The sequence below is a fragment of the Cicer arietinum genome, chromosome 7 (genome assembly GCF_000331145.2).
Source record: "Cicer arietinum cultivar CDC Frontier isolate Library 1 chromosome 7, Cicar.CDCFrontier_v2.0, whole genome shotgun sequence".
NCBI classification, from domain to species: domain Eukaryota; kingdom Viridiplantae; phylum Streptophyta; class Magnoliopsida; order Fabales; family Fabaceae; genus Cicer; species Cicer arietinum.
The window spans coordinates 54,816,917-54,830,529 of record NC_021166.2 but is presented as its reverse complement, the minus strand read 5'-3'; the positions used below and the strand labels follow the sequence as shown (position 1 = coordinate 54,830,529).

General features: G+C 30.2%; 1 protein-coding gene across 1 annotated transcript; it reads left to right on the top strand.

Annotated features, from left to right (window-relative positions):
- The first annotated feature begins 9,611 nt into the window (after positions 1-9,611).
- Positions 9,612-13,385, top strand: LOC101489796 (protein KINESIN LIGHT CHAIN-RELATED 1-like). The gene is made up of 3 exons (XM_004510597.4): positions 9,612-10,710; positions 11,673-12,581; positions 12,906-13,385. Exons 1-3 carry the CDS (start codon positions 10,133-10,135, stop codon positions 13,138-13,140), a joined length of 1,722 nt encoding a protein of 573 aa, XP_004510654.1. The 5' UTR covers positions 9,612-10,132; the 3' UTR covers positions 13,141-13,385.
- Positions 13,386-13,613: the final 228 nt, after the last annotated feature.

Sequence of the window (13,613 nt, the reverse complement as noted above, 5' to 3'; positions counted from 1 at the left end):
TTTCCAGAATTTGTTTTTTTTTTTTTTACAAAATCTTTTGAGAAAAAAATGGTTTAAAATTTTACTGAGAAAAAATATTTTTTCATTTTTTTGAGAAAAATAAATTTCGGAAATTTTCCAAGAAAAAAAATCTCAAAATTAACAAAATTTTGGAGATTTATAAGCCCCTTGAGTCTCATATCTGAAACCCATAAAAAAATGATGAAATAATGGGTCGGAAACTTAAAAAGAATATTTTAATAGAGAGTCTAATATTAGAGATTTAGTAAATTCTTTTTTAAATGGAGCCTTAGAATTTAGACATTTTTTGACAACTCTAATCAAAGTAGTAACTTTGTCTTTAAAAGAAAAAAAAAAATTAAACACTTAGAAATTTGAATACACAAATTCATACACATTCAATAAAAAAAATTATATATTTAAATCATTAACATGTATCTTTGTGGCAGTTAAGGTAATGGAGGATGAAAAGGGTTATGAGAATGATGAATTTTGAGGTGCTAATTAATGATATAGAGAAAGTGGATTTAAAAAAAAAGTATTGTTCATTTGGAATGTGCAAGTAACTTATTATAAACTAATTTAATGAATAATTTGAATTAGTATGGTTAAATTTCCTTGAGGTCAAGTAATTGAAAACATTTTTAATGGGATCAAACCAACTAAGATAATCTCCCAAATCTAATTCATTAGACAATATTGTTCTATATGTTAAATAATGTTATTATATATTAGCAGTAAGGATATTTTAGACATTTCTGTTCTTTTATATATATACTCATTGTAAATCCTATTAACTGAAGTTTGGTTCATTCTATATTATGAAACCCTAAAGTGTTGTCTCTCTTCTTCCTCTTTTCATTTTTAACAAGGTATCACAGAGCTCTGGTTGATTTTAGGATTTACTATAAAGAAGAGAGAGATTATTTTGATAGGAAAGACAACCACCAAAAGAGAAGAGTAACCCTATTCCCGATTTTGTTAATTCAGTCTCACAAAAACATCGATTGCGCATTCGTTAACCGTTGGATCGGGCTGATTTTTGGACAACAGGTTCGTAACATTCAGGTCTTCGTCTTCAACGATCGGATCAGCGAAAATACGATCGGATCAGCACATCACCAAATTATCCCTAATTTATTTTGTCTCAGTGATTGTGTTTGTCGTATTTTCCTGTCATTATTTGTTATGGCTGGTGCTAAGGATGATTCTCTTCAAGCACATTGGAAAACACATTGTCCGAAATTGGGGAGAAAAGAATTTTAGGAGGCCGTTCAATGTTGTTGCTTATGCTCCTTCTACCATTGGCTCTAGTTCTGGTTCTGTATACTCATCTGAGATTGCTTCCCAAATATCTGATATTGCAGAACAACTGCAAAAACTTGCCACTCAATCACATGCCATGTCTGCCACCTCTTCTAAAGGTTTGAACTTCTCTGGTATGTCATATATATCTCATTCCATATGGATTCTTGATTCCGGAGCATCTCATCATATGACATACGATGATAAATCTTTTGTGTTTGTGAAACCTGTCTCGTTTGTGTCGGTTATGACTGCTGATGACACTCCTATGCCACTAGCATGTGTTGGTTTTGTCTCCACACATAACATGTCTCTTTCTAATGTTTGTTTGTTATGATCAGTATTAAAGAGTTGATTTTGGTTTGGTTCACATGCTTTCAATTGTTGTGGTTTTTTGCTGATTTGGTTGGTAATTTAATTGTTCGTCTCTCTTATCTCTTTGGTTGTTTTCTTCTGTGTTGTCGCTCTCTCTGTTGCTTTTTCTGTTTGATTGCTCCTCTCTCTAGTGATCTGCTTTGTTGCTTCTCTCCATATTGATTGTTCTATTTGTTTGCTCTTCTCTCATGTGGTTCATCTATTTGATTGCTTCTCTCTTTGTTTAGTTTGGTTTGGTGTAGTTTAGTTTGGTTTGATATGATTTAGTTTTGTTTGGTTTGTTTTGATTTGGCTTCGTGCTACTACTTCTTTGGTTGCTCCTTTTTTTGATCGCTCCTTTTTCGGTTTGATTTTTTGTTGGCTTGGTTCTTCTCTTGATTGTGACTATTTGATATGATTTCTTGTTGGTTTGGTTTCTCTCTTTATTGTGATTGTTTGGTATAGCTAATAATCCTCTCTTTGGCTTCTGCTTCTTCTTTCATTGTTTATCTCTTTGTTGGTTCTTTTCTTTGATTGTTGCTTCTTCTTTGGTGACATCCCTCTTGTCCCCCTGGCTGTCCAACCACCTTCTGCGATTGTTGATCCTCCTCGTTACCCCTCTCGTCAACTTTGTCTGAGCCCTCTTCCAATAAAGAGGTTGTTCTTGATCCTCTTTGGCAGCAGGCTATGGCAGAAGAACCATCTGCATTGTACAAAACCAATATTTGGGAATTAGTACCTATTCCTCTTAGAAAACGTGCTATTGGGTCTCGTTGGGTATACAAGATCAAAACTCGTCATCATCTTCAGCATGAAACCATTACTCTACCGTTTGTCTCTTTTTCTTTACAGATTGCTGATTTGTTCATAAATATGCATTTCATTAAACGTTTTCGTTTTTTAGTTGACAGACTATCGATGCTCCATATTAATGCATCGTGAGTTTGAGGGGAGATGTTAGATAATGTTATTATATATTAGTAGTAAAGATATTTTAGACATTTCTGTGCTTTTATATATATATACTCATTGTAACCTTATTAACTGAAGTTTAGTTCATTTTATGTTATGAAACCCTAGAGTGGTTGTCTCTCTTCTTTCTCTTTTCATTATTAACACCATATACAACATATTTTGCTACCACTTCTTGTTATTTTGGTCAAAATTTCATTCATTCACTAGCAGCTTGGTTACATGCTAATAATTGAAGAGCTCAACCACTACACAATAGAGGTTGAGGGATAACTTCTAACTACTATATAAAGGACATGTTAAACTCTTTTTATTCGAATTACTCAAACACATAACAATCACAATTAATGATTTGATTATATTATTCAAAATCAAGATTATAATTTGAAAAAGTAAAAGTTATGAACAAATTGCAGGAAGGCAGCATAAGGAAAGAAAGTGACTACGATAAATAAACTATCAGCTTTTGGTCACAGATAGAGCTTTGTTATTTTAGGAAACATCCACTAGCAAACAAGGAACCATAAATGTTGCCATACACTGTCTAACTCAGACATTTGGTCTGCCATTCTTCAAATGATCATGATGCATAAAAATAGTAATAATATGAATAAAATTATCTTCAACTTTTAATTACTTGTCCTGTCAAAAAAAATGCTTTTAATTAGTTGTATGTTATAAACACTGCATATGTGCTCACATAATCAAATCAAAATTGCTCAAAGGATAGGCCAATTTCACAAGTACTGTCATTCTTGTTTTGTGCTTCACAATACTAAAATCCATATTAAGGAAGACCCTTCCAAAATCCAAGATTTGACATCCACTTCAGATCCTCAAAACTTTTATGACAATTAGAGACACTTTGATTGCAGAGTTAAGAGATACAAAAATCTGATTCAAATCCAAAAAACTAATATGTTTGAAAAACTTTAAAATTACTGTGAAAAATTGTAATTAATCAAAAGCAACATATTGTAGTTTTTAAGTATCACGGTGAGACACGCATAATAAAGAATTTATTAACACTTATAATTAAAAAACTTTCACTGCAATTACTGACTATTAAAGTTAATTATAACCATTAATACAAATTAATTATTGTACAAATCAGATTTGAGGAATGCTATTTCATTAAACAAAAGAACATGGTCTACCCTTTGACTCAATTCAAAATCCATCATTTAGCAAAAATCAACAGCTAATCTTTCTCCTTGCCATGTTCTAACCACAACATTAAATGGTACATTAAGCAATATACTTTTCTAAATCATCTCATTAGTTTCAAATCCATCAAATATATAAACCAATCATCCTTAAACTCTAAAATTAACATAAACAAAAACACACAATATTATTTTTTTGCAATTGCTATTGTCACTAATTAATATGATTAGTATTTTTCTGAATCTAACTCTTAACCTCCTTATCAATTATCACTCAAATCTCTAACTCCACCGATCAAACATTATATTACAACCAACAAACTAAAAAATTCAGTTGATATAACGACATAAATAATCTAATATATAATTAACATCAAATAAAAGTATAATAACAAGATCCAACAAATTCCACACACACAAAAAAAAAGACTAAATTTTTATCATAAAAAGACCAATAACTAAACACCCCAAGAACATAAAGAGTTAAAATTACAAACCCCAAAAGAGAAAAGAGTGAGAATTTGATGAATCAAGGACGAAGGTTGGATTTTGATGAAAGAGGGTTGTTGGTAGTGGTGGGGCCCTCAAAGGGTAAATGAGAAAGAGAATTGGTAACCATAAGAGGACGATCATCATTGTTTTCATCTTCGGTATCAGTAGTGCTAAGGTTGATACAAGAACAACGTTCCAATGAAGCAAAGAAAGCATAAGCAACGTTTGAGCCAACCCAGTTGGCAACTCGGTCCAGTTTGTCGCAAGAAATTGATCCACACACGTTGTTGAACATTTTCCTTATTTTTATCACAAGACTTTAATTATTGTGTCAACCAAAACAAGAGCGTCAAGTATAAAGAGAAGGAAAGGGTAAACAAATTTAATATTTATGATCGGTTCCACAATATTAATCACAATATAATAAATGGCATGCGGATTAATAAATGTAATTCATTTTATAAAAAATGTTCTTTATTAATAATAGTATGAGATAGATAAGTTATTGGAAAGGGTGAATAATTAATAGTTAGGGGTATAAAAGAAATAATAATAATAATAATACTTTGTTGAATTGGGCTATTTATGGTTTCGTTAAAATGAGTGGTTACAATAGTTAGGTAAAACTTGATCAAACTTTTATTGATTCTCTTTTATAAAACATGTATTGTACTTTGTAAATTGAGAAACATAACTGATGCAATTCAATTCATGAACCACTCACCACAATTCTATTTTTTTGGACAATTTATTATTGGTATTTCTAAATTGAATTTGATTTTGCTAAAATGATTTATACTGTGAAATATTTAGAATAAAAATTCATTGTGGTCCCTAAAAAAAATTGAACTCATATGGTCCCTTGCAAGAAAAAATGTACAATTTTAGTCCATTCATAAAAAATAAAACAAATACACTTAAATTGAATCCTAGTCTAAAACTTAGTTGTTGTTTCTTCTTTTTTTTTTTTTTGAGGTGTGACGATTTTATCCATCATGGCAATCCACTGTATCACTATGTTGGACTATGTGTCGTGTCACTATTGATTTTCTTCAAATGTAATTCTTTTGTATTCAAAGGGAATAGATTTTCACTAGCGTCGGAAAAAATTAATAACTAAAATAGATATATCAATTTTTTAATTATATTTTTATTTATATTTTAGTTCAAAGTAATAATAATAATAATTAAAATTTTAGTAGAAAAAATTAATAATAAAAAAAAATTAAATTCAACATAGTTAAGTATCACTCAAATATGGATGCTAAGTATTGGTCGAATATTGATGAGTTCAGATCTAATTTTATCAAATTAATGAATTTGCAAATTATAGGCCCGACCTATTTTTTTATTGGTTTAGACATGGTTTGGTTAGTATGGGTGGATTGATTTGGCCGATGAGTTTTTAATTTTTTATTGGAATGTTTATTTGTTTTTTGTTCATTTAATTTTCAAATGTGATGTTTTTAAAATATATTGAGTTTTCAATGTTTTTGGTAATACCTAAGTTTTTATGAAACAAACCATTTATCATGTGATAGACTCATCCTAAAAATATAGAATTTTTATATTTAGAGTTGTAAATTAAGTAGTTGAATTTGAGTAATCATGAGTCTATTTTTTCTCATTTGTATTTAATGACTCAAATTCATATTTGCATATTAGTGTGACCTGCGAACCACTATAACTCGTCTGCATATTAAATTGGTTCATTCAAATAGTTCATTAGATCAATTGATTTTGCTCATCTTTATATTTAGACATTCAGAGAAATTAAAAAATCCGCAACAATTCTATCAAAAAATAAATCAAAGTTCATATTCTAATTGCTAAGAAAACGTTATGCAGAAGAGATCATTGTCGTGTTATGAAAAGTATTTGAACAGGATCAAAATTATACCTATTATGTTGTGACGATATTTTCTTCGGTATATTTGTGAAACTATGTCATAATGACATAACTAGGTATATTTTGGCATCACAATTTCAATTCAAGCCAGATTTCAATTTGGAGCAACACCTCTTTTGCATCTTATTGTTAGACTCTTACACTTTGTTGAGGAACTAATAATTAGACTAATGTTTAGTTATGTTGTCTACTTTTTATTTAAGATAATATTTAAATTTAAAATAATTTTTTATTTGATTACTTATCTATAAAATATGATTTATTTTACAAACTTACGAAAAATTAGACACCACACCAAATATTTGCTTTAAACTTTATATTATGTTGGGACGATATTGAATTTGACAATGGGTGTTGAGATATTTTAGAGTGAGAGAATTCAGGGGGAAAAGAAATGAGGAAAATATTAAAGTAAACTAATACTGTCTCATTTTAAAAAATGAAATTTAAAGTTTTTAAAATAAATATAGATTTATAATATAGTTTTTTCTTTCTTTTATCTTTTAGTTAATATTTTAGTTTGATATTTATTTCTGGTTAAATTATTCTTTTGGCTCCTTATATTAATTAAGGGACCAGAACAAAATCTGAAGAAAAAAAAAAAGATAAAAAGAGTAATTTAACTTTTATCTTTTTTTTAATTAGTTTTATTTTTTTATTTTTTATATGTGATGAATTTTAGTTATTTTTACAATTATAACAAAAACTATAACAATATTTGATAATTAAAATATCTTCTAATAATTGTCAATAGTATCCACTATAATCTTTAAAAAATATCTATTTAACTCAATACTATGTTTGCGCTTAAAAAAACTCTTATTACACCATGCTTCGAAACATATGTAAACTATTTGATATTAAGAACATTTATCAGATTTATCTATATATTCATCTTGTCATTGTTAAGGTTGTACACATAATTTTACGATTGATTTAAGATTAAAACTCAACAATTCATGACAGTAATCATATAACTATTTGAAAGAATTATAATTAAAAGGACTAACTTATAAAAGATAAAGGAAATAAATAAATAAACGTGCGAGTTTGTTTGTTCACAATTTACCCTTTTCAAATTTATCGATATTAAACTTTGTTGTTTTTTATTTTGAATGAATTTATTTTAGATAAAAGTGAATTAAATATAAAATAATTTATACATTCTCTTAAAAGCAAATTCAACAATAAATTTGAGGATAAAAATTATTTTTAGAGTCAAAAACTACAAATCATAATATGAAGTTAAAATTAATTTTATGCTAATAACCAAACATATTCAAATTAATTATACACTTCTAAAATTAATTTTGACTCCTCTAAAAATGGAATTAAATATACTTTGTAGTTGGCCTCTCTTAACTTGTGTGTTTCCTATTCATATTGATCTTGAAGCTTCATAGTGTATCGGTTAAAAAAAACAGTTTGGATATTCTCAATCCTAACATCTTTCAATCTCAAATCATCTTTATTTCTTTTAATTTTACTATTTTTTTTTCATTTGATCGAAAATTTATATCATATAGGTCATACATATAACGTTTTGCAAAAATCTAAAAACATTTGATATGTCATTGAGATATATCAAAATTAACGTCTTATGCACCTTTATTGAATTTCGTTAATCTTTGTGAGCTTCAATAACATATCAAATGATTTTATATTTGTTTAAAATTTTATATGTATAATCTATACGATATAAACTTTTCGATCCAATTAAAATAAATAAAAAATAAAAAAATAGAGATGATTAATTAAGATCGAAAAATATTTAAATTGAAATAAATCAAACTCGTTAAAAAGAGTGTCCAAGTTAAAAACTTACCATAACAAATTCGCACCTATTGCAAATTTGCAAAATTAATATTCTATATAGGCTATAATTATGAAGACTTAGTCACAAAGTATTATTAATGTTTCCCATCCCATTTGTTTATCCACTCCTAACCCAACTATGATATCAATTTTTGTTTTCATCCCAATGAATACATCTTTAAAATGAAAACTTCGTTGCCAAGCATTCGTATATTATTATGTAAATCCTCTAAGTAATTATATGGTTTAAAATTGATAATTTGAAACAGATTTATGCTATAATGTCTGATAACTAGATACTCCCAATTTGGCATCAATAGTGTATTATCTTATGTTATAATCTAATTATCTTAAAATATAATAATTTTATTAGTTACATATAACAAAATATGTATAAAGCGATTTTATATTCTCAATATATAGTGATAAAATTATTTATTTTCATACTTGTGTGTTTATTATGTGGATGGGCAACCTATGAAAGCGTTCTCACAAACCATTGCATGAGTAAATGGGAAGTTGGAATTAATTCCTTGAGACTGAGGAGGAAATGATCATTCATTTACTTTGGTTGGAAAAGTGGTGGCTAAAGCTTAATTGTGATAGAGCTCACATATCAAAGGTTTGGGGATTGTGATGTTCTTCATGTAGGGATGAATGACATGGTATTGTGAAAGATTAGCAACAATGGAGGTGTTTAAATTTAGGTCGACTCTTCCGTGTCATTTTGAGTTTGGACTAATGAGTTCAGATTAATGAAACTTAATTTAAAGCTAATATGAGTGTCGATTAGTTAGTCAACTATAATATTTCTCACTGTTATTTTGCTTTTCATGTTTCGGAATCTCCTCTTGCTAAGTGTTAGAGACTCATATTTGATAAAAGTTATGGAACTTGAATGCCGAATAATATTAGTGTAATCATTGTTTATTTTGTTCTTTGAGATATGTCCTAATCTAATTTCGACTTTATCAAATTGTTCATTAACCATTGACATTTCAATAGTAAATAAGTTATTACTCATATGAAAATATACTTATTTTAGAAAAGTTAAATTTTTTTTACCCACCTCTATTTATCTTCTCTTTTTTTTTCTCCTCTAATGAAGATTGATAGTTTGAAGCCATTTTTATTTACTTGAAATCACTTATCTACTGTTCTTCCAATGTAGCATTATTTTGTTCGTCATGTAAGTGCAACATTGTTTGATTTTTTATCTTATTATAATTTTTATTTGCTTCAGATTGAATCATAAGCTTCGACATATTACATATTCAATTAATAGTTTAAACGTCATTGCTACATAACATATTACATATTCAATTAATAGTTTAACCGTCATTGCTACATATTATATTCAAAAACATAACCGATAATTTTATTTTTATCACAATTATATATATTATCATTTTATATTATAAACGTCATTGATCACAATTCCCCCTTTTCAAATTTATCGATATTAAACTTTGTTGTTTTTCATGTATTCCCATCAATTTAAATAAATAAATATATATTTTTACTTAATGAATTAGGTTTAAGGAAAAGAACGTGTAGGCCGTAGCATCCAACAACTCGTCCTGCACTGTCTTACCAGAAGAAAGAAAATGTAACTATAAAAACGAAACATAGAATAAGAAATTGAATAACATAAACTTTTCTTAAACTCCAAATTCAATCCAAAGAAAAAAAAAATCATGGAGTTTGTAACTCTATTCTTGCCTTTTTTTCTTGTGAAGCTTGTCCTCAAATTAAAGTATCCCAATTCCATCATTACAATGCGTCTCTTCCAAGCAACATTCCACTACTACCATCCCTAATCCATTTCTCTTCCACCTTTTTTCTTTTTTCTTCTTTCTTTCTCACTCCCTCTCTATATACTCAATTCAATTCCATTCCATTCTTCTACAACACTTCTTCATTATATATATATATATATATACACACATGCCATAGCTAATAAAAAGTTAAGTTTTTCTTTTTTCAGTCAAAACCAAGAATTGAAAAATGGGTGCACTCAAATTACAAAAGAAAATTAACCCATTTTAAAAGATTCAATTTTGAATCATGGGTATGAAGAAAGTTTCAATTTTGAAAACTGGGTATTGAATTTTCAACCATGACAGTGTTAACAGTGAAAACCCCACATAAAATGCAATCATTTGGTATTTTCCTCCGTGAACCGCCGCAAAATGAAACCACCGTCACCGGCGACCACCGTAACACATCACCGGCGATGAAGAAAACAATCAAGAAGACAATAATCACAGACGAAACTTCACTAGAAAACCCTGATTTGGGTCCATTTCTTCTGAAGATGGCACGTGACAGCATAGCTTGTGGCAGTGAGAATCTTGATAAGGCTTTGGATTATGCTATTCGGGCTTCGAAATCGTTTGAACGGGTTTCGGGTTCGGGTGTGGATCTTGCCACGTGTCTTCATGTTGTGGCTGCTATTTATAGTAGTTTGGGGAGGTTGGATGAGGCTATTGAGGAATTGGAAAGGTCCATTTTGATGTTGGATGTTGAAAATGGGTCTGGTGTTGGTATGGTGAAATTTTGTGGGTATATGCAACTTGGTGATACTTATTCTATGACTGGAATGTTGGATAGATCCATTTTCTGTTATGAATCGGGTTTGAAGATTCAAATTGATGTTTTGGGTAAGTCTGATCCAAGAGTTGCTGAAACTTGCAGGTACATTTAACACTTAGACTTTGTTAAGTCAATAAAAGACCCTTAACATGTCTTTTCTTAATGTAATGTTTACTTTTCCATATATTTTTATGCATAAGTGCCACTTAAGACATAATAGCTAATTTTATATTGATGGTGAATAAAAAAAGAGATGAGGATAAGGATGATGGTTGATGTTTGTGTATGGACTTTTGTATGTTTGTTGATAATGAATGGTTCTTTGTACTTTTCTTTTGGTTTGGTGTCCCATTAATACATGTTTGGTCATGTGATTTTTTTTAAAAAATTGTATGATTCAAGGATTAAAATATTAATATGAAATCTGAACCAAGTGATTTTTGTAAAAGGAAATGCAAAAACATTTAACAAAATTCGATTTTGTGCACTTTTTGATTTTTATATTTGGTTCGCGGTTTCTACCAAGCATCCAATTATGTACAATCATTCATAATATAAAATGTTGTTGTGTTGGATACTCTATTGTTGACTACTATGTGGCTTTGAGCCATGTAATGGCTTTGGAATCTACTTGAATTTGGAGATGGTAAATGGTTGCAGATTCTGAATCATAGAAGCATTATATGGGCTGAACTTTCTTGGAACTAAGCTACTATGGTGTCCCCCACGTCCTTGGACATATCAATATTCAAGATTCATTGCATTAAAAATACATGTATTTATATGTACTAATTGATCACATCCATTGATTTGAGATTAGTCGACTCACTTTACACCTTTACCAAATCATCTTTTAATAATCTACACCCTTGATTTGAGAATGGATATTCAAACTCAATTGTTATTTCTTGGAAACAATATATTATTTCTATCTTGTGATGGACATGAGAAAAGTTGATAATACCTATCTATTTAATTTGTTAATTAATTATTACTTGCATTAGGACATTTATGTGATAAGGTGCTGAAAATTTTCCTGACTAATTGTTTTCCTTGAAGGGCAGGTACTTAGCGGAAGCACATGTTCAAGCCATGCAATTTGATGAGGCAGAACACTTCTGCAAGAAAACACTGGAAATTCATAGGGAGCATTGCTCGCCAGCTTCCCTAGCTGAAGCAGCCGACCGACGTCTCATGGCCCTTATATGTGAAGCAAAGGGAGACTATGAACCAGCACTTGAGCACCTTGTCCTTGCCAGCATGTCAATGATTGCCAACGGACAAGATAATGAGATTGCAGCTATTGATGTTAGCATCGGAGATATTTACTTGTCGCTGTGTCGGTTTGACGAGGCTGTTTTCTCCTATCAGAAAGCACTGACAGTGTTCAAATCCACCAAAGGTGAAAATCACAGTTCTGTTGCTTTAGTCTACATTCGCCTTGCTGATCTTTACTACAAGACAGGAAAATTACGAGAGTCGACATCCTATTGTGAAAATGCATTAAGAATTTACAGTAAACCTGTGCCTGGAACAACTGCTGGTGAGATTGCAAGTGGATTGACTGAAATATCTGCAATCTACGAAGCGCTTAATGAGCCCGAGGAGGCGCTGAAGCTCTTGCAAAAGGCGGTGAAATTATTGGAGGGTATCCCTGGACAATATAGGACAGTGGCAGGAATAGAAGCTCAAATGGGAGTAATGTTCTACATGGTTGGTCGGCATGTCGATGCTTGGAAATCTTTTGATAGTTCCGTTACAAAGCTGAGAGCTGGCGGGGAGAGGAAGTCGGCTTTTTTCGGATTTGTGTTGAACCAGATGGGCTTGGCATGTGTTCAACTCTATAAAATAGAAGAGGCTGCTACACATTTTGAAGAAGCTAGAGAGATCTTGGAGAGGGAGTGTGGAACCTATCATTTGGACACTCTTGGTGTATATAGCAACCTAGCTGCGACTTACGATGCCTTGGGAAGGTAAACAATTCTCTTCTTCTTTTGTTTACTAATGTATTTGCTTGCACTTGTATTGTTAAGTTACCGAATTTTCTATAGTTAGAGAATCATGCATTTGACGTTGTCATGTAATCTAGTTTACATTCAAACTTTGGTAAATGAGTCTAAAATACAAGTCAGACACATCACACGAGTCATTTGATCTTGATCTGACGGTCTAGATCAGTGATTACGTGAATTGTGATCCGTGAAATATGGAATTTATTGGCATATACTAAGATATGATGATGCGATGATGGCTTCTTGGTGGATGAAAATAATTCTCTTCAATGTTATTTTGTATAGAGTTGAAGATGCTATTCGAATATTGGAATACATACTAAAGATGAGAGAAGAAAAACTTGGAACTGCAAATCCAGATGTTGATGATGAAAAGAAAAGATTGTTTGAACTTTTGAAAGAAGCGGGAAGAGTTCGGAATAGAAAAGGAAAATCTCTTGAAAACCTTATAGATTCGAACTCGTTGAAGATGAAGAAGGAAGGAAGAAGGAGATGGGGTGCATTTAGTTTTAGAACTTAGAGAGGTCTTGTTCTTACCACAGAAAGAAAAATGTGGTTTATTTTGTTTTGCACTTTTAAGAATTTGTGAATGTTTTAGACTAAAGAAGTTTCCTTGCTTCAATATATTTTAAAAGTAAAGATAGTTTCACATAATTTAAATCTAATGGAAAAAGGAGAAAGAGAAGGAAGTGAATGGTGATGATTATGTGAAGGAAAGTTTATGTTCCATTTATCTTGTTTCTAGCTGATTGTGTTATTTTTCAACTGTTTTTCTTGATTCTGAAGTTTAACATTAGATTCTGAGTAAACAATCCTTTGTTTATGTACAAAACATTAGTTAACTAGTTAATTGCTGCTAAACTTTCTTCATAATGTGGTTTCTCAATTTTCCAATAAAAAAAGTTTATCATTGCAAACTAGGAAAGCAAAGTGATACATATATAAATCAAATATTTTAATATAACTCAATCACATAAAACCAACTTGTATAGA